General features: G+C 56.7%; 6 protein-coding genes across 6 annotated transcripts; 4 read left to right on the plus strand and 2 right to left on the minus strand.

Annotated features, from left to right (window-relative positions):
• Positions 1–606: 606 nt before the first annotated feature.
• On the minus strand, positions 607–2,587 carry IWZ02DRAFT_111420 (mitochondrial 37S ribosomal protein mS29). Its single transcript, XM_066761370.1, has 2 exons — positions 1,828–2,587; positions 607–1,771 (listed from the first exon to the last, which is right to left on the minus strand). Exons 1-2 carry the CDS (start codon positions 2,465–2,467, stop codon positions 972–974), a joined length of 1,440 nt encoding a protein of 479 aa, XP_066618243.1. The 5' UTR covers positions 2,468–2,587; the 3' UTR covers positions 607–971.
• Positions 2,189–3,745, plus strand: IWZ02DRAFT_111397 (ribosome biogenesis regulatory protein-domain-containing protein). Its single transcript, XM_066761368.1, has 2 exons — positions 2,189–2,726; positions 2,781–3,745. The coding sequence occupies exons 1-2, from the start codon at positions 2,584–2,586 to the stop codon at positions 3,325–3,327; spliced, it is 690 nt and encodes a 229-aa protein (XP_066618244.1). The 5' UTR covers positions 2,189–2,583; the 3' UTR covers positions 3,328–3,745.
• A 2,511-nt stretch (positions 3,746–6,256) lies between these two features.
• On the plus strand, positions 6,257–8,660 carry IWZ02DRAFT_111389 (multicopper like protein). Its single transcript, XM_066761367.1, has 4 exons — positions 6,257–6,489; positions 6,543–6,774; positions 6,824–8,144; positions 8,224–8,660. The coding sequence occupies exons 1-4, from the start codon at positions 6,369–6,371 to the stop codon at positions 8,425–8,427; spliced, it is 1,878 nt and encodes a 625-aa protein (XP_066618245.1). The 5' UTR covers positions 6,257–6,368; the 3' UTR covers positions 8,428–8,660.
• Positions 8,661–10,148: 1,488 nt separating this feature from the next.
• On the plus strand, positions 10,149–11,752 carry IWZ02DRAFT_111405 (uncharacterized protein). The gene is made up of 2 exons (XM_066761369.1): positions 10,149–10,884; positions 10,941–11,752. Exons 1-2 carry the CDS (start codon positions 10,358–10,360, stop codon positions 11,563–11,565), a joined length of 1,152 nt encoding a protein of 383 aa, XP_066618246.1. The 5' UTR covers positions 10,149–10,357; the 3' UTR covers positions 11,566–11,752.
• A 50-nt stretch (positions 11,753–11,802) lies between these two features.
• On the minus strand, positions 11,803–12,124 carry IWZ02DRAFT_494590 (uncharacterized protein; the record flags this gene model as incomplete). The annotated part of the gene is made up of 2 exons (XM_066770039.1): positions 11,803–12,006; positions 12,062–12,124. 2 exons carry the CDS (start codon positions 12,122–12,124, stop codon positions 11,803–11,805), a joined length of 267 nt encoding a protein of 88 aa, XP_066618247.1.
• Positions 12,125–12,260: 136 nt separating this feature from the next.
• On the plus strand, positions 12,261–17,176 carry IWZ02DRAFT_464004 (uncharacterized protein). Its single transcript, XM_066768376.1, has 3 exons — positions 12,261–13,079; positions 13,127–15,667; positions 15,713–17,176. Exons 1-3 carry the CDS (start codon positions 12,397–12,399, stop codon positions 16,857–16,859), a joined length of 4,371 nt encoding a protein of 1,456 aa, XP_066618248.1. The 5' UTR covers positions 12,261–12,396; the 3' UTR covers positions 16,860–17,176.
• Positions 17,177–17,492: the final 316 nt, after the last annotated feature.

Below are 17,492 nucleotides of genomic sequence, written 5' to 3' on the forward strand. Positions count from 1 at the left end.
CAACTCTGTAGTGGGAGGCCAAACGCAACAAGTAGTTTTCGCACGTGGGCGGATGGTTCATCGGAGGGCGGACAGAGCCAAGCCTTCCAAGCATGCAGTAAGGGCACCCCGCCCGCCAAGGCGCAGCGGAACATGTTGGTTCGACTGGCCAAGCCAATGTTGCACGGTTAAACAGAGTCGAACGGCCGTTTGCCTGTTTGGAGGGAATTTCCGCACATTCAGCCTCGCTGAGACAGCCTAAAGGACTGTAAAAAAACGGCGAGAAGACTGGATGGGGAAGGTGAAATGGCCGAGGGGTCAACTCAAGGAGTATGTAAGCAACCATGTTGCGCCTTAGCCGTACCCAGCAGGCCAAGCTCATTTGGCGGATCGGGCGAAGAGATGGTTTCTCACGAATGAAAAGCAGAGGCCGAGCACGTTCCGACTGTAGAGGCGGAAGTGTTCAGCTCTTCTACGTTGCAGCATAGCCACCACACAAGTCGAGCCCGGAGTAAGGTGAGATGGTGTAGTGGCGGACGCCTGGCTTGGCGTGTGCGCCAACGCTCCGCCAAGGTGGAAGTATGTCGGAGGGCGAACCTTGGTGGTGAACCGTCAAATAGGAAGAGCTATGGCCTGTCCGACCGGCGCCGACATGGTCGAGTTTCGCCGTTGCACGAGCTGAGATGGAAGGTTTCGACAAAAAGACTCTTGAAACAATGCACACTCGCCCCCATGATTCGATGGAGTGCAGCGCTTACGCGATGGGAACGACAGGGTAGCAGCCGTGATTCAGCCTCTGGGAAAACGTCAGTTGACAATCGCCATGTCAAAAGGCTTGCATTCCATCAGCAAATTGATGCACATGTTGTGTTACCTGCCCTGTGAGTAGTACCAGGGTGTCATTTGGTTCATCTTTGAAACATTTTTGGACCAGCTGCCCACCAAGAACGTTAGGATACAATGCCTGGTCGTGCTGCTTTCGGATTTTCCCATCACATCCTCTGCCTCACACAGGCCCTCTCGAGCTCTCCAATAATGCCTCCGCCGGACATGGTCCACTTCTCGCCGACCAGATTGTAATCCACTGCTTTTCTCACCAGGCCGCTGGCAGCATAGTACTCCATAATAGTACGCGCCTCCTCCTTGGTCAAGCCCGTCATCTCTAGCGGCTCCACGTCTTTCAACGCCTGGAACGTGTACTCGTCAATCTTCTTGAAAGGGCTCCACTGTGGCAAGTCCTCCTCTGGCAAGCCGGCCAGCTTGGCCTCGTTGAGCAGGATGGCGTACTCCATGGTCTCTGACTTGGGCGAATCACTTCCAGACGTGGCAGCCAAGACCAGACCACCATTTCTGAATTTGCTCTCGCCGGAAAGGAGGTCAGTAAGATGTCTGACAATCACCAGGTCGTGCGCGTGGATCTTTTGGACGTTGCGATCGTCATAATCGGACTTGTTCATGATGTAGGATACATTGTCGACGCAAAACAAGATGGGCGGGCGAGAAAGGGCCGGGTCGTTCTTGTTCGAGGGTAAATTGATTTCCGACCAAAAGGCTTTCATCGTCGGCCAGGCCAAGTCGGCGTCATTGGCGCCGACGCGGACCAAGTCCAACAGTGTTGCTTCCCCACGGACGACAGGGTGCTTTTGGGCCACACGCAACTCCTTGAGAACTGCTTCATTGGCCTCAGCAGTCCTCTTCAAAAGCTCTGAGATTCTGGCCTTTTGGACGTATTGAGTGGGATTGGTATTTTCAAGAGGCGCGTAATGGCTGTGGCTGAGGACAAGATCCCTGGCTAAAGTGGCAGTCATTAGCATGTTATAGCTGTCTCGTAACCAAGTGTCAACGCACCGTCTGGGAAATTTATCACCAAAACGCCCTTGGCAAAAGACATTGCCATGGCCTGCAGCAGCAATGTCGATTTTCCGCCTGCCCTATTGCCGTGAATGATTCTTCTGAATGTCTTGCTGTCCTCTTGCGCCTGCAAAAGCAGCTTGGCCAATTCCACAGTCTCTTTTGTCATCAGCGTAGCCGGTCTCCGGTACAGACTCCACCCTTGGTTGGTCTTGAATGCCTCTACTGAACGAAGTTTATCCACCGTCTCCATAGGTATTCCAAGGACCTTGCCGTGCAATTCATCAACGGTGTCCTTTTCGAGCTGGGACGCTTCCAAGTCCAACACCCATGGCACTTCTAATGCGTTGTCATTGCTCAGGATGATGCGTTTGCGTAGGGCCTTGCGCTCTTCGGGATCTATTTTGCGAGTAATGGTCTGTGAAGCGACTGGTTCCTTTTTCTTTACAACCGTCATGCGTTTGCCCTTCTCGGGCGGGCCAGCCCTCGAAACCGACTTCTTCGCGCCTGGTTGCTTGAGGAGCGGAGCGGAGGTTGTAAATGGAGCGACGCTGGCGACGGGTTGGCGAGATGCAGTTGATCTGAAGAGATTGGACGGCCAAAAGGGCAATTGCCCCAGGCCAGCTCGTGGAGGCATAGCTCTGGTGTGATGGAGTGCGTGATGGAGCTCGAGGTGTTGGTCGGTGATGCGCGCGCATCAAGGCCGCGGAGGCCGGAATTTTTCAACGCCGATGAATTTTTTGGCCGGAGGACATGGTTTCGTCGCGAGCTTCCGCATCCTACACAACTCGCTCGCCCAAAATGACCAATGACAAAGCAACGGACGTCGCAAGCCACGGAGATGCTGAAATGATGGATGTGGATGCAGGAGAAGCTGGCGCCGCAAAGCAGCGCTTGTAAGGACGAGGCGCCCTCTTCTTGGCATCTCCGTCACTAACAACCTTCCCCAGGCCAGTCACTGTCAACAAGCCTATTCCTTACACTTTTGACCTTGGAAACCTCCTTTGCAATGACGCCAACCCTCTGCCCGAGACTCACGACGAGGAAACTCTCCGTTCAGCAGCACGCGATTGCGCTCAAGGCCTGCTCAACCAACTCCTAACAACCTGCCCTGTAACTTCCACAACAGAGGGCGTACTTCTTCAACTTCCTGCTGCGACAACACCTCTTCCGCGTGAGAAAACTGTGCCTCAACCGAAGGCGCCTACCAAGTGGGAGCTGTTTGCTGCAAAGAAGGGCATCAAGGATAAGAAGAAGGACGGCAAGCTGGTGTACGACGAAGCCTCTGGCGAGTGGGTGCCAAAGTGGGGCTACAAGGGCAAAAACAAGGATGGCGATGACCAATGGCTCGTTGAAGTCGACGCGAAAAAGGAGGCTGCAACTGGCGAAGCCGACAACCCCAGGTCAGTGGGTAGGAAAGAGAGGCTTGAGCGCGTCAAGAGGAACGAGCGGAAACAGAGGGCCAACGAGGCCAGGGCTAGGAAGAAGGGCGCATAAAGAGATGTGAAAAGAGTGATTCCACGTCGGCGCTCGGAGTATGGGACGGCTTTTGGCAGCATCGGAATGGCGTTGGTGCGATGGAAAAAAAATTAATCTTCGAATGGAGGCGCGTTTGGAGCCTCTGAGGCGAGTTTTCGTCGAAAAAATGTTCAAAATGTCAGAACTCGTTCCAAATCCAGACGGGTGGCAATCTCTTTTCTCGGCATCGTTTTCCAGGATTGATCACGTCTGAACCGTCGCGGTCTCAATGCTCTCCATTACCAGGTCAGCGGCTCCCCATTTCGTTCCTCGTGCCAAATCTATTTTCAACTCGTCATCAAATTTGCAGGCCAATTCGAGCTTTCAGTAACCTTGTTGCTGTTTTCGGCCCCTTAGCCGACTTGAAAACAACATTTCTTTCACCGCTCGGCCGACCTTTTGATTGGGGCTATAAGCACCGAACTGTTTGATACTGCGCCAGGAAGTCTATTTAGCATCTCAAATCCGGCTTGGCTTGGCGTCGACACGAAACGAATCTATTTCCCCGGAAGTAGATGGATGCAAGGAGAAAATCAAGGCGGATCTATTCAGCTCAAGACATAGGTTGTGCAAAGGCAGTGATTGTGCTTTGATGAGCGAAATATGCGGCGGAAGGAGCGTACTTATTCTCGACTCTTTTTTCGGCCAAGTCTGCGGATTTCTGACATTTGCAACAACAGGGACAAGCGTCGTGGCGCTCAGCCGGAGCCTGAAATAGCTACGCAGTGCGAAACCCATCGTCAAAGTCCGGATTACGAATCGATTGCATCGTCCAACGCGCGCTAATCGATGATTGTGCCGACTGCGAAAAAAGTATGCAGGTACAAGATGACGAACCAATAAGTCCATTGGTTGACATGCTGCGTCAAATGCTGAGCAGCCAGCGACGAATCTGGAAATTCCCAGAGGCGACCACTCAAATGCTTGTCGCCACACGTCCACAAAGACTCTTAGACTATACGGTCCCGTCTAGAGTCTACCTACTCCTGGCCATCAGAACGGGATCGGAAAAACAGTGCACCGCGCGTAGACGTAGAAGACGGCTGTTGGACTGCCGACTTCCCGTGGACTTTTAAGACGGGTATTGCGCAATCTGACCCTTTGTAGCTAGCGTCTAGCCACCGCTGTCATGACGCTGCCACGCACTCAATCGACAGAAGATTGGCGAAAGGATCTGCCAAAAGAGAGGGCGCTGGAGAATGGGACTATTCGACTTTTGCAGCGATTTTTTCCAGCAGTTACCACTAGAGTCGACGCACGCAAACCCAAGATCAAAACAAACGGCTCAAGAGGTGTGCAGGATCGCTGACGTCAAAGACTTGAAGCTGGTTGAACTGGTGCGGTACCGACTTGATATTGCTGCATACATTATGCGGCGCTAAAAAGTTGGTGGTATGCGGTTAAAGATGACTGCTGCTGGCGACAGGAGCGGCGCGACAGGCTGCATACTGTAACCCAGGACCGAGGCACTTGCAACATTCTGCCAAGTCGTCGGCGATTTTTATCCTTTGCCAATCTGGAATTGCCGTGGGATGAGACCGTGGGCGCTTCTTGAAAAGATGGTGCCGGTGAGGTGTGTTCTCGCTGCCCAAGTTGCTCGGAAAATTCTCGTCTTGTCAACATCATGGCAGATTGGTCGGCAATGGCGAGGCGCAGATTGACTATGGTCTAGAGGATGGAGGCTGGAAGGAGGCGAACCGACCGAAGCCATCACGAACTCGGGCACATGATGAAGAATCAATGGAAAGGGCCCAGCCACGAGACGCAGCTGTTCAGATGAAGGGATCCCCAGGGACTTGGGCTCAACGTGGAGGTGCCAGCGACATCAGCGCTACCGGAACTTGTTGCCGCTGAGAGGCCCAATCTCAAAATAAACCAACACCATCAAGTGTCAGAACTTTGGCAAAAAGCTTGTCTGGCAGCGTCGGCGACTTTTCAGGCACACGTTGACGAAGACTTTGGGCAGCGCACAAGATATCGCCAAATTTCTTCGTTCTCGCAAGTCCAACTTGGGCGGCGAGGGTCGACGTCGTTGATGCCGGACGAGCTCGGGACCAACCGCAGCCTCGATCCCGGTCCATCCAACCACCTCAACACCACAACGGCTGTCAAGATCCCGCCTCCATCATTGTTCATCGCCTCACAATAACCACCAGCGTGACCTGAACCGTGACTGCCCAGGCGATGCCCAGATTCGCCTCCCTCTTCTTGTATCTACGGGATTGGGTGCTGAGCTGAGCGGGCTCTGGTTGCGGCGCAGCGACGCCATTGGGGGATCTGGTCCAACTGTCGTCGCCTCGGTCGTCCCGGCCGACGGTTGGCTGGCGACTATCTGCGCTATAGCATCGCTGAGCGGCAACGGCTGCAAGGCGCCACCGAAATTGCCCTACGCCGTTAGAGACCTGGTGTCGCTAGTGCAAACTCGACAAAAGTCAAGAGACATGGCGCCAGCACGAGACGCCTCCCCCAGGTTATCCTCTACCAGCTTGCGAGGACGGAGCGCGCCGTTGCTTGGCTCGACCAGGCCTCCGGCTCCCCGCCTAGCGCCGCAGACAATCCGTCTCAAGCCACGGCATCCATGGTCTACGTACCTGCCCATGGCAAAATCCCAATGCCCAATATCGCATCTGACGGGATCAGCTTGCACCAGATCCTGCTTGTCAGCCAGGAATCGGCAGTTGCCCTGCAGCAAGCGCCGCTGTCATGGTCACTCGTACCTCTGGCCCTACGCGTGCTTCATGGGCTCCATGGTCTGGGAGTCCAACACTGTCAAGATCTCACATTCAGGCTACTAACGGATCCGCAATGGGTATCGACCATCGAGAACTTGGGGAGCAACGGATGGATACATCCGGTCCTGCACCGTGCGCCTGTTCTTAGGTCGTCGTTTATAATGGTAGCCTGTGCCATGGTTTCGATACCATCTCAAACCTCCTCATATTCCCTCACCTACCCTTTCATCCTCTGATCCAGCTGTGGACCTTTGAGAGACTGACGGGTGTCAGCCAGAAGTTTGGAAAATGTCGTTTCTTGCCAAGTCCGTGGTGCGCAGTCTGACTGCAAGCCATGCCTTTGGTGGTCCAGAGCTGTGGTCGACAGTCGGCAAGACTGAGGGAGCTCTGTCTGCTGCAGACAGAAACGGTACGTCACTCAACCTTCGGACCTCGTGGAATCCAAAACTGATCTGGCTCTAGGCGGCAGTCTTCTTGGCACGTTTGACGCGCCGCACTTGCCAGTCCATCTCGACGGCGCCGAGGCGTCGAGGCTCATGGCCAGAGGCGTCGATTATGACTCCATGCCCGACACGGGCGTGACGCGGTACTACAACCTGACCGTCTCTTACCAAAACATTGCTCCCGATGGAGTGCAAAGAGAAGGCGTCGTCTTCAACGGACAGTACCCAGGTCCTCTGATAGAAGCCAATTGGTGAGTCGACTAGTCTATCGTACGATTATCGCCTTCTGACACGTCCCAGGGGTGATTGGATCTCAGTCACCGTCTACAACGAACTAGGAGCCAAGAACGAGGGTACAACTATTCATTGGCACGGCATTTTGCAAAAGGAGACTCCGTGGATGGACGGCGTGCCTGGTGTGACGCAGTGTCCAATCGTTCCCGGCCAAACCCTGACGTACCTGTTTCGAGCGGATCAGTACGGCACTTCTTGGTATCACAGTCACTACAGCGCCCAGTATTCCGGAGGAGCCGTCGGTCCGATGATCATCTACGGTCCAAACAACACGCAGAGTGCGCAATATGATGTCGACCTCGGTCCAATCATGCTCTCCGATTGGTACCATCAGTCCTACTACGACTTGGTTGAGCAGACAATGGCTCCGGCCGTCCAGCACGTGCCCCCTCCCGTTTCGGACAACAACATCATGAATGGAATGGGCACCTTCGACTGCTCTCAGACCGACCTGCCTTGCACTCCCAATGCAGGCGTCCCCAAGTTCAAGTTTCAGTCTGGGACTTCGTACCGTCTCCGCTTGATCAACTCTGGCTCGGACGCAACGCAAACGTTTTCGATTGACGGACACAGCATGACGGTCATTGCCAACGACTACATTCCCATCAACCCGTACACTGCGACTGCTGTTCAGATTGGCGTCGGCCAGCGTACTGACGTCATTGTAACTGCCAACCAAGACTCTGACGGTGCGTTCTGGGTGCGCTCCAACATTGGACCGGGTCGTAAGGCAGGCGGATGCAACGACAACAATCCGGACGGTCAAACGGCCTTTGGAATCATCTACTACGAGAATGCCGACACTTCGAGCGTGCCCACCTCGACGGCCCAGTCGAATTCGATGCAGACGTACTGTGGCAACGACCCCCTGTCGCAAACGACTCCGCTGAACCCCAGCACGCCGCCGACCCCGGACATGACGGTCGACGTGCCCATTCAGTCGCTCAACAACGGCACGCACAACCTCTTCTACTTCGACGGCGCCACTTTCCGGGCCGACTACAACGACGCGCTGCTGCTGCAAGCCAACCAGGGCGACTTTAGCTTCTCGCCCGACGCCAACGTGCACAACTACGGCACCAACACGTCCGTCCGCCTCGTCGTCTACAACCACAACGCCATGCCGCACCCCATGCACCTGCACGGGCACGACTTTTGGGTGCTGGCCGAGGGCAAGGGCCACTGGGACGGCACCGTCGTCAACCCGCAGAACCCGCAGATGCGCGACACGCAGATCGTCCTGGGCGGCACCGACGCCGTGCCCTCGTACATTGTCATCCAGTACAACCTGGACCACGCGCAAATCAACCCTTTCCACTGCCACATTGTAAGTTCTTTCCTTTTTCCCTGTCTCTCTTCCAATCCAGCAGTTGATCGAGCTCGAGCTGACTTTGCGTGACCATCAGTCCTGGCACAACAGCGCGGGCTTCAACCTGATGGCGCTCGAGAACCCGGCCGCGATCCAGGCGCTCCAGATCCCCGACTCGATCAAGAACACGTGCACGGCGTGGGCCATGTTCACGTCGGGCATCGTGGTTGATCAGATTGACTCGGGCCTGCGCAAGCGGGTCAATCTGGGCGTCGAGGGCGCTGTTGCCATGAGGAGTTAGTTGATCGATCTGCCCTGCTTTCTGATTTTCTTTATCTTTCCCTTCCGATGCATATGAGCGGCGTTTTTCGGTTTTCTTTTTTCGTTCCTGTTGTTGTGATTGTTTTGCTTACCCAAAGACTTGTGCGAAAGAAGTTATGGGATTCGCAAGGGTCCCACCCACCTACAGTATGAGAGAGATCATCCTCCCTTTTTTGTTTTGTTGATTGCTCGCTTACCCCCCTGACTACCTACCTGCCTACTACAACCTCTTCACATATTTCACATGTCTAATGTTTAACGCGGGTTCGCGCGGGCGATGTATTAAGAAAGACTGGAGGATGTTTTGCATCATCGCTAGACTGGAGGCTGCTTGGTTGTCGGTTGTTGATTGGTTGGTGACGAGGCTGTTCATTATCATTGGCCTAGATACGAAGGGTTGGTTGGGGATGTAGATATTTGGTGTCTAGGAGAGAGGGAGAGAGAAATGGGCGGGATTATGATCTTCTGGTATCAAAAAGAGAGAGGTTGGGGGTCGTGTTGTCGTTGTTGGGCGCTCGTTCTCTTCTCTTTTTTGGCCGCACTCTGCTGCACGCGAGAGGATGGTTGTCCGTCTTTTTACCATACATCAATCACCCTGTATAAAACCTTACAAATGAACCGAGATTTCTTGTCAACAATTTCTTCTTACCAGGATTCTTGACTGTGAGACTAGCCACTTTTCATTCACCGAGCTGAGTGCACACACGTACGCACGCGAGAAGAGGACATCGCTGTCACGGTTCAACACAGGCACGAGCGACTCCGATCGACTGACTTGCGAGAAACACAACCAACCCCCTTGATCAGACCACCTACATTTCTACCGGCCGGCAAGGTAGGTACACAGCCAAACAGACCGAGGAATGGACAAACGAACGAACGAGTCAGAACAGTGCAAAAGAATCAAGGCGATTCACGAAACAACAGAAGCGAGCGTCTCTTGAACCCATTCGGCTGTTCAAACTTCACGCCAGTCTCACGTCGTGAAAAGATGAGACGAGACAGGCGGAACGCGAGGTAGAAAGGGAGGGATCCTGCGCGTCAACGTGCAGAACGCACGTACCTACCCGGGAATGTACTTGATCGGGGACTCGATCTGGACAGTGCAGTGAGTGCGGAAAGGAGGCGGCGGCCGGCCGGCGGGCAGAGGCGAAGGCAGGATACACAGGATGAATGAATGGGCTTGGATCATATCTGACTTGGTCACATTCACAGTCGCGAGAAAAGTCAGGCAGCTGCTGCGTGCTGCTGGTCGCCGACATCCATCTAAGGTAGACCAATTGGCCGGTGGTGGCGGCGGGGCGCAGGTGGTCGTCGGTCTAGGTGGATGATGGGATGCGCGGCGCATCCTTCCATCATCTGAGGGATGAATGGCGTTGTGTTGGGCAGACTGGACTGGACTGGACTGACGCGTCGCGTCGAGGCGCGGTGCGCGTGGTCGGTCGTCTGGCTTGTAGAGAGTGTGCCTGAGGTGAGACAAGGTCAGCGGTGATGCTAAGGAAGTCAGGCATTGTCCTGCGCCTGGAGTAGTAGGAGTTGGGCAATTTGCCACATGGGCGCCACCGCTGCCATAGCAGATGTTTGTCGAGGAAGAGAGAGGTCGTCTGGTGGTTGGGTTGTATGTCTGGGCTGCAAACACTGCAAACGTGGCGGGGTGGCGTGGGCGTGGTGTTCTCGTGGCGCTCGACCCGGGATGCGATGCGCGGAGAAGATGCGGCCCAAGCTCCGCTCAAAAGTTCCTGTCACGCTGTTCCTGACTCTGCCGCATACGCAATTGCAATCCACTTTCCAACCTCGACTTTTCTCTTCGTCCTCGTATCTCTCTCTACACGCGCCTTGCTGCCCTGCAAGGTACCCGAGCGCCAGCCTCCGCCACCCGTCGCAACCGCCCACTCCCGTCCACCTCCATCATGGTCCTCGAAGCCATCAAGTACACGCGGGGCACGCTGTCAATCCTCGACCAGCTCAGGCTGCCCCACGCCACCGTCTACGACCCAATCGCCACGTCCACCGACGCCTGGCATGCGATCAAGGCCATGCGGACGCGCGGCGCGCCCGCCATCGCCATTGTCGCGGCGCTTTCGCTGGCGGTGGAGCTCGACGGCTTGGCGGCGCGCAACGAGCTGTCCGACGCCGCCATTGAAGTCGCGACCTTTGTCGATGAGAAGTCGACGTACCTGGTGACGAGCCGGCCCACGGCTGTGAACTTGGCCGACGCGGCGAGGAAGCTGAAGAGCGTAGTCGAGGCCGCGGCGGCGCGCGACGGCGCAACGGGCGAGAGCGTCAAGGAGGCATACGTAAAGGCTGCTGAGCAAATGCTGGTCGACGATGTTAGTGATAACAAGGCCATTGGCGCACACGGTGCGCGGTGGATCAAGGAGAAGACGCAGGCTGGCGCAAAAGGCAAGGTCAGCGTCGTCACACACTGCAATACTGGGTATGTACTGGCTGCGACATGAGGGACTAGAGGACAGCTGACGGACGGCTTGACAGCTCCCTGGCCACGGCCGGCTACGGCACCGCGCTGGGCGTGATCCGTTCGCTCCACGCTGCCGGCAACCTCCAGCACGCCTTTTGCACCGAGACGCGGCCATACAACCAGGGCTCGCGCTTGACGGCCTATGAACTCGTCCACGACTCCATCCCCGCAACCTTGATCACCGACTCGATGGCCGCGGCGCTGCTCAAGCTCAAGGGCCCCGAACAAAACATTGCCGCCATTGTCGTCGGCGCAGACCGTGTTGCCGCGAATGGCGACACGGCCAACAAGATTGGAACGTACGCGCTCGCCATCAACGCGCGCCATCACGGCGTCAAGTTCCTGGTCGCGGCGCCTCGCACCACTGTTGATCTGCATACCAAGTCGGGCGATGACATTGTCATTGAGCAGCGCGCGCCGCAGGAGGTGACGCTCGTCAGGGGCCCAAGAGTCGACGCTGGCAAGCTCGACTTGGAGCAGGTCGAGACGGTGAGCATGGCTGCCGAAGGCATTGATGTGTGGAACCCGGCCTTTGACGTCACGCCGGCGGAGCTGATTGATGGAGTCATAACCGAGGTGGGTGTTGTGGAAAAAGACGCCGATGGAGTCTTCAGGATGGAAAAAGTGTTCGATCAGTAGACGGCGGAAAAGCATTGATGGGGAAACTTTCTTTTGAAATTGTTTAGCGAATGCGGTCGTGAAGAATTACGATCGTCTTGGACTTGGAAGGACTGAAAGACAGGGCTTCCGAGCGTGACAGTCTGATGATGTTGCGACTCTAGACACAATAACCTCTCTCAACGAGAGAAAAAAGGATTTGCAAGGACAATGGAAAACGAAAAGGGTATATTCGCGTTCAGCTGTCGACTCCTAGTCTTAGCTGTCAGGACCCTTGTTGGCGTCGGTGCTACTCGAGCCTTGACCGCCCTGTGATGATCCACCGGCGTCTCCTTGCTGCTTGGGGGATTCTCGAGCTTCATCTGCAGCGGCCAAGAGCGCTTCAATTTGCTTTTCAATCTTGTCGAGATGATTCTCCAGTGCCGCGGCCGTTTGCTCGCCTCGGGCAAGGTCTTGGAATGCCTAGACAAGGCGCCATGAGTGCTTTGCAAATATCGACAACAGATGAAGAATTTACCTGGGCCAGGTCGGCGTCGCCCGTGGGCTTCTGCTGGCCGGCTCCGTTTTGATGCGCGGCCATGTCTGATGGTGTTTGGGCGAGGTTTGAGGTGGGCTAGAGAGAGAGGCGATGACGACGGCGGGCCGCACGGAGATTCGATTCGCTGACCCAAGCATCCCGGCCGCCCACCTGGCTGGGCTACGGTACCTACCAACACCTCACACTCCACCATCTCCAGCTCCGTGCTACTCGACAACACATCCACTCCTTTCCTTGCCTCACGCGCGCCCCCCTCCCTTCGACTTTGATTCCACCCCAACTCGCGCGAGACCCCTCGCGCCCTCTCCCCCGCCATGTTTTCGGGCTCGAGTTCCTTTTTAGGGGGAGCCAACACCGCTCGCGGTCCCGGCCAGCCTCAGCAGCAGCAATATGGCCAGCAACAACAGCCCATGGGCGGCTTTGGCGGCCTCCAGCCCCAGCCCACCGGCTTTGGAGGTGCTCCTCTGCAACCCCAATTCACTGGATTCCCAGGCCAGCAGCAACCGCAGCCTACGGGCTTCCAGCCCCAACCCACGGGCTTCCAGCAGCAGCAATCGGGCTTCCAACAGCAACAACCGCCACAACAGCTTCAACCTCAGTTTACCGGCTTTCCCGGCCAGCCGCAGCAGCAATTCCAACAGCAGCCCCAACCCTCTGGCTTCCAGCCTCAGCCGGCAGGCTTCCAGCAGCAGCAGCAGCAGCAGCAACCTCCGCCGCCGCCGGCACAGCCCCAGCTACCCCAACCTACGGGTATGACGTCGTCCCAGATGGCCGACTCGTTTCGAGGATCTACTTCGCAACCTCAGGCTCCCCAGCCTTCGACTGCCGGCTCCAAGATTCCGACCATCAGACTGAGCTTCATTACAGCTCAGGACCAGGCCAAGTTTGAGCAGCTGTTCAAATCTGCGGTTGGGAATGGGCAGGCAATGACGGGAGAACAAGCCAGGGATATTTTGCTGCGGTCAAAGCTCAATGGAGAGGCATTGGCGCAGATATGGTAAGGATCGCGTGTTTGCGGGAAACGCTGGATGTTGACAGTTGCAGGACTCTGGCAGACACGACCAAGTCGGGCCAACTCCTCTTCCCCGAATTTGCCTTGGCCATGTATCTCTGCAACCTGAAAATGGTCGGCAAAGACCTGCCGCACGATCTCCCGGAGCGCATTCGGAACGAGGTTTCTAGCATGGTGGACATTATTTCGTTCAACGTAGCAGATAGCGGATCGGCTCCCAAACCATCTGTCCCTACGATCCAGGCCCCTCAACCACAGCAGCCGTCGAACTCGCAGCTCCTTTCCAGTCTGCAACCGCAACCTACTGGGTTTCAACCGCAGCCGACGGGCTTCCAGCCGCAACCGACCGGTTTCCAACCTCAGCCAACTGGCTTGCAACATCCAGGTGGTCTACAGCCGCAAATGACTGGCTTCCCAGGACAACAAGGCCTCCAACCCCAGCCTACTGGGTTTGGCATGGGCCAGAACAATTCGTCGATTCCTCCTGTTCCTCCCATTCCCACTGGCCTGCAGCCTCAGCCCACTGGATTTGGAATGGCCGCTCCTCTGAACGCGCAGCCAACCGGCGTGCCTGGCCAGTGGGGTCTGGTCAACACTCCGGCTACTGGTCTACCCAACATTCAGAACCTTAGGCAACAGATGATGCCTCAGCCGGGAAGAGAAGGTGGCTTTAGCGCTACGGGACTTCGCGGAAACGCGGTGGTTCCCTGGGCTGTTACCAAGGATGAGAAGAAGATTTACGACGACCTGTTCAAGGCGTGGGATGGCTTTGGCAAGGGCTACATTACTGGCGAACAGGCTATTGAAATCTTTGGCCAAAGTGGCTTGGATAAGCAAGACCTCGAAAAGATTTGGACGCTCGCCGACTCCAATGATAGGGGTCGTCTGAACATGGACGAGTTCGCCGTGGCCATGCACTTGATTTATCGCCGACTCAATGGCTACCCTGTGCCAAACAGGTTACCCCCGGAGCTTGTTCCTCCCTCGACGAGGAACTTGAACGACTCGATCAGCACCATGAAGGGTCTCATTTCGCGAGACGCCGAAGAACGAAAGGGGTCGTCTGCTTTCCTCCAGCCGCAAAGGACTGGTGTCTCCTACCTCAAGTCTCACTCTTTCCGTGGTGGCAGCCCGGTCTCGGATGGCCGTAAGGATGCTACGGTCTACAAGTTTAATGACGACGAGGTCGGCTACAGGTCCAGCGCTCGCCGCCGCATCGGCAATGGGGGTCGCTCGCCGTCGCCTGCTCAGCCTTCCTCGCCAGCATCAGACAGTTCGTTTGGAGAAAAGTCGATTGAGCAGCTCAAAAAGGAGATCAAAGAGAAGCAGGTCCTCCTCGATGCCATGGACTTTCGGGACGAGAACCAGGCCGAACAAGACGAGGTGTTGGATCGCAAAGACCGTAGGGATGCAGAGGACTTGTACCGCCGCATCAGAAACATCCAAGAAGACATTGACACCCATCCCAACGCTCACGTCCTTGGCGGAGGTTCTGACGCGGAAAGAAGGGCCCTTTCACGCGAGCTTCGTCGTCTTACTGACCGCCTCCCTGAGCTTGCTTCGCACGTGCGCAAGACTGAGCGTGCTATTGCTGACGCAAAGATGGAGCTTTTCCGTCTCAAGGACGCAAAGGAGCACCCTGGATCCGCTGGTGCAATCGTTGGAACCGGCCCTGGTGGCGCCGTCACCGAGTCTGACCGCCTCAAGGCACGTGCCAAGGCCATGATGCAAGCTCGTTCAGCCGCTCTTACGGGCAAGCCAGCTCCCGCTTCTGCTGATGATTCGGGCGATGCCGCGAAGCGCCTTGAAAAAGAGACTCAACGTATTCGCACCGAAAAGGAGAACAATGAACGCATGGTCCAGGATGTTGAGGAGAGTGTCACCGAATTCAGCAAGTCGCTCGAGACCAGTCTCAAGGAGGGCACTTCAGGAGACACCACCGAGCATGAGCGTCGGAGGTGGGAGGACGGTCTCGGTGTTGAGGATGAGGTCAAGCATTTCATCTACGATCTGCAGAGGCAGAGCCGCTCTGCTAGAATTCGCAATGAGGACAGGGGCAGGGAGAGGCCCCGTGAAACGCCTCGTTTTGAAGAGCCTGCCAGGCCAAGCAGTGCAAGAACTCTTGAACCGCCCCGCGAGGAGGCGGTTCGTCCTGCCTCGTCGTCCGGCGGCGCATCGTACTCGTCGTACAAGACGGCCGAGGAGCGTGCGGCATTTATCAAGCAGCAGGCTGAGCAGCGCATGGCTGAGCGTCTGGCCGCGCTAGGTCTGCGTGCGCCGGTCAAGCCGGGTGAGACACCGCAGCAGCGGGCAGAGCGCGAACAACAAGAGAGAGAAGACAAGCGCCGCAAGGCTGAAGAGGAAGATGCTCGCCGTGAGGCAGAAAGACAGCGCAGATTGCAGGACGAGCAGGGTGTTCCTCCTCCCGCCACGAAACCTGCTGGCAAGAAGCCGCCGCCGGCGCCTCCTTCGCGTAAGGCCAAGCCAGATGCTGTTGACGAGGAGACCAAGAGGGCTGAGCAGGCTCTGCGTGAGCAGCAAGAAGCCCAGGAGGTTGAGACCAAGGAGCTCGAGTATGTAGATTCTGCTTCCACATGTACGTTTGCTGACTGTCGCAGGGACGAGGAGAGACGACAGGAGCAGGAAATGGCAAGAGAACGCGAGGCTGCGCAAGAACGCTTGCGCGCTCTCGAGGAGCAAGTCAAGCAGGGCAAGCTCAAGAAGGAGGAAGAGAAGCGCAAGAAGAAGGAGGCCCAACGCGAGGCCAAGGAGAGAGAATCCCGTCTCGCAGCCCAGCGGGCTGAGATTGAGGCTGCCAAGGAACGTGAAAGGCAGCTCCAGCTCCAGCTCTCGGGCATGGGTGATGAAGACTCGTCTTCGTCCGACGATGAAGGTACTCGCGAGATTACGCCGCAGGAGACTACTCCCACTGCCAGTCAAGAACTGCCGAAAGAACAAGCAGCGCCTCCTCCCCTTGCTCCGCTAATGCCCCAACCGGCCGTCGACACGTCTGCTCGTCAAGCGACTCCGCCATCGTCTGTTACAAGCCCTCAGGCATCTGCAGTCACTAGTCCTGGCGCAGTCAACCACGAGGAGACCAAGAACCCCTTCCTCCGCAAGATGGCTCAATCATCGGCCAGCGAGCCCAGCGCCCCTGCTCCGCCCCCGGTCCCCACCATTTCGACCCCCGCGTCCTCGACCGAAGTCTCGACCAACCCCTTCCACCGCCTGGCTCAGCAAGACAGCTCCAACAAGCAGGCCCTCCCTGAGCCTGCCGCCGCGCCCGCACGCACGCGTGCTCGTCCGGCCGCCGAAGAAGACGACTGGTCCGTCGTCGATTCCGACTCTGACTCCGACTCGTCCGACGACGAGCGTCCTGGCGGCGGCTCTGCCAAGCAGCTCGCCTCAATCCTCTTCGGCACCATGGGACCCCCTCGCCCTCTGTCGTCCATGGACAACAAGGACTCGCCGACGGGTACCGGCGGTCCTGGATCTCGCGTCCAGAGCCCCCCTGCGGGCGCCGCGCCCCCTGCTCCGCCGCCTCCGCCGCCCATGCCGGGCACTGGCGCTCCCGGTGCTCCTCCTCCGCCGCCGCCTCCGCCCATGCCCGCCGCCGCCGCTTCCAGCAACGGTCCGCCGCCGCCGCCGCCGGCCGGCGCGGGCGATCGCAGCGCGCTGTTGGGACAGATTCAGGCGGGCAAGGGGTTGAGGAAGGTGCAGACCAAGGATCGGAGTGAGGCGAGTGTTGCGGGGCGGGTGTTGTAGGAAGGTTTTGTCAGTGGTGGGGATGGGATAGGATGGGTAAGGCTCGTATGAGGATAGGGTATCGGGGAATGCCTGATTGGGAAGTCAGTGAGTGGTGGATGTGGCCACATTTATCAATTAGTAATGTACATTCTGTGTTTATCGTTCTAATGACTCTGTGTATTTCTGTCCTATACTGTTCTGTATAATCGTGCGTGCAGCGTGCTAATTGTGGTATGTATTACACCTACCTACCTACCTGCCTGCCTGCCCGCCTGCCCGCCTGCCTGCCTGCCTGCCTGCCTGCCTTGCTTTCTCTGCCACGCTGCCACGCTGCCACGAACGAAAGGCGAAGGGCGAAGAGAATCGTGGGAGACGGCGATGGCGATGGAGCTAGAGCTGGAGCCGGAGCGGAAGCGCAAAGAAAGAAAGAAAGGATGGATGGATGGATGGATGGATCATCGAGGCATGGTGGGAGGTACATGAGATGAGGGGTGGTGGTTGAAGTATGTGGTTGTGGGGGTTTTGTAGCTAAGGTGGGTATGCAGGTGTATGTATAGACGGCATCGTCGTCTAACGATAGTTTTGTTTTCCTGGGAATCGAATCGACTCTCGCATCCACATGGCCATCTATCTCTTCTTTGTCATGAGTTA

The sequence above is a fragment of the Phyllosticta citriasiana genome, assembly GCF_038021145.1.
Source record: "Phyllosticta citriasiana strain CBS 120426 chromosome Unknown IWZ02scaffold_18, whole genome shotgun sequence".
In the NCBI taxonomy this organism is placed as follows: domain Eukaryota; kingdom Fungi; phylum Ascomycota; class Dothideomycetes; order Botryosphaeriales; family Phyllostictaceae; genus Phyllosticta; species Phyllosticta citriasiana.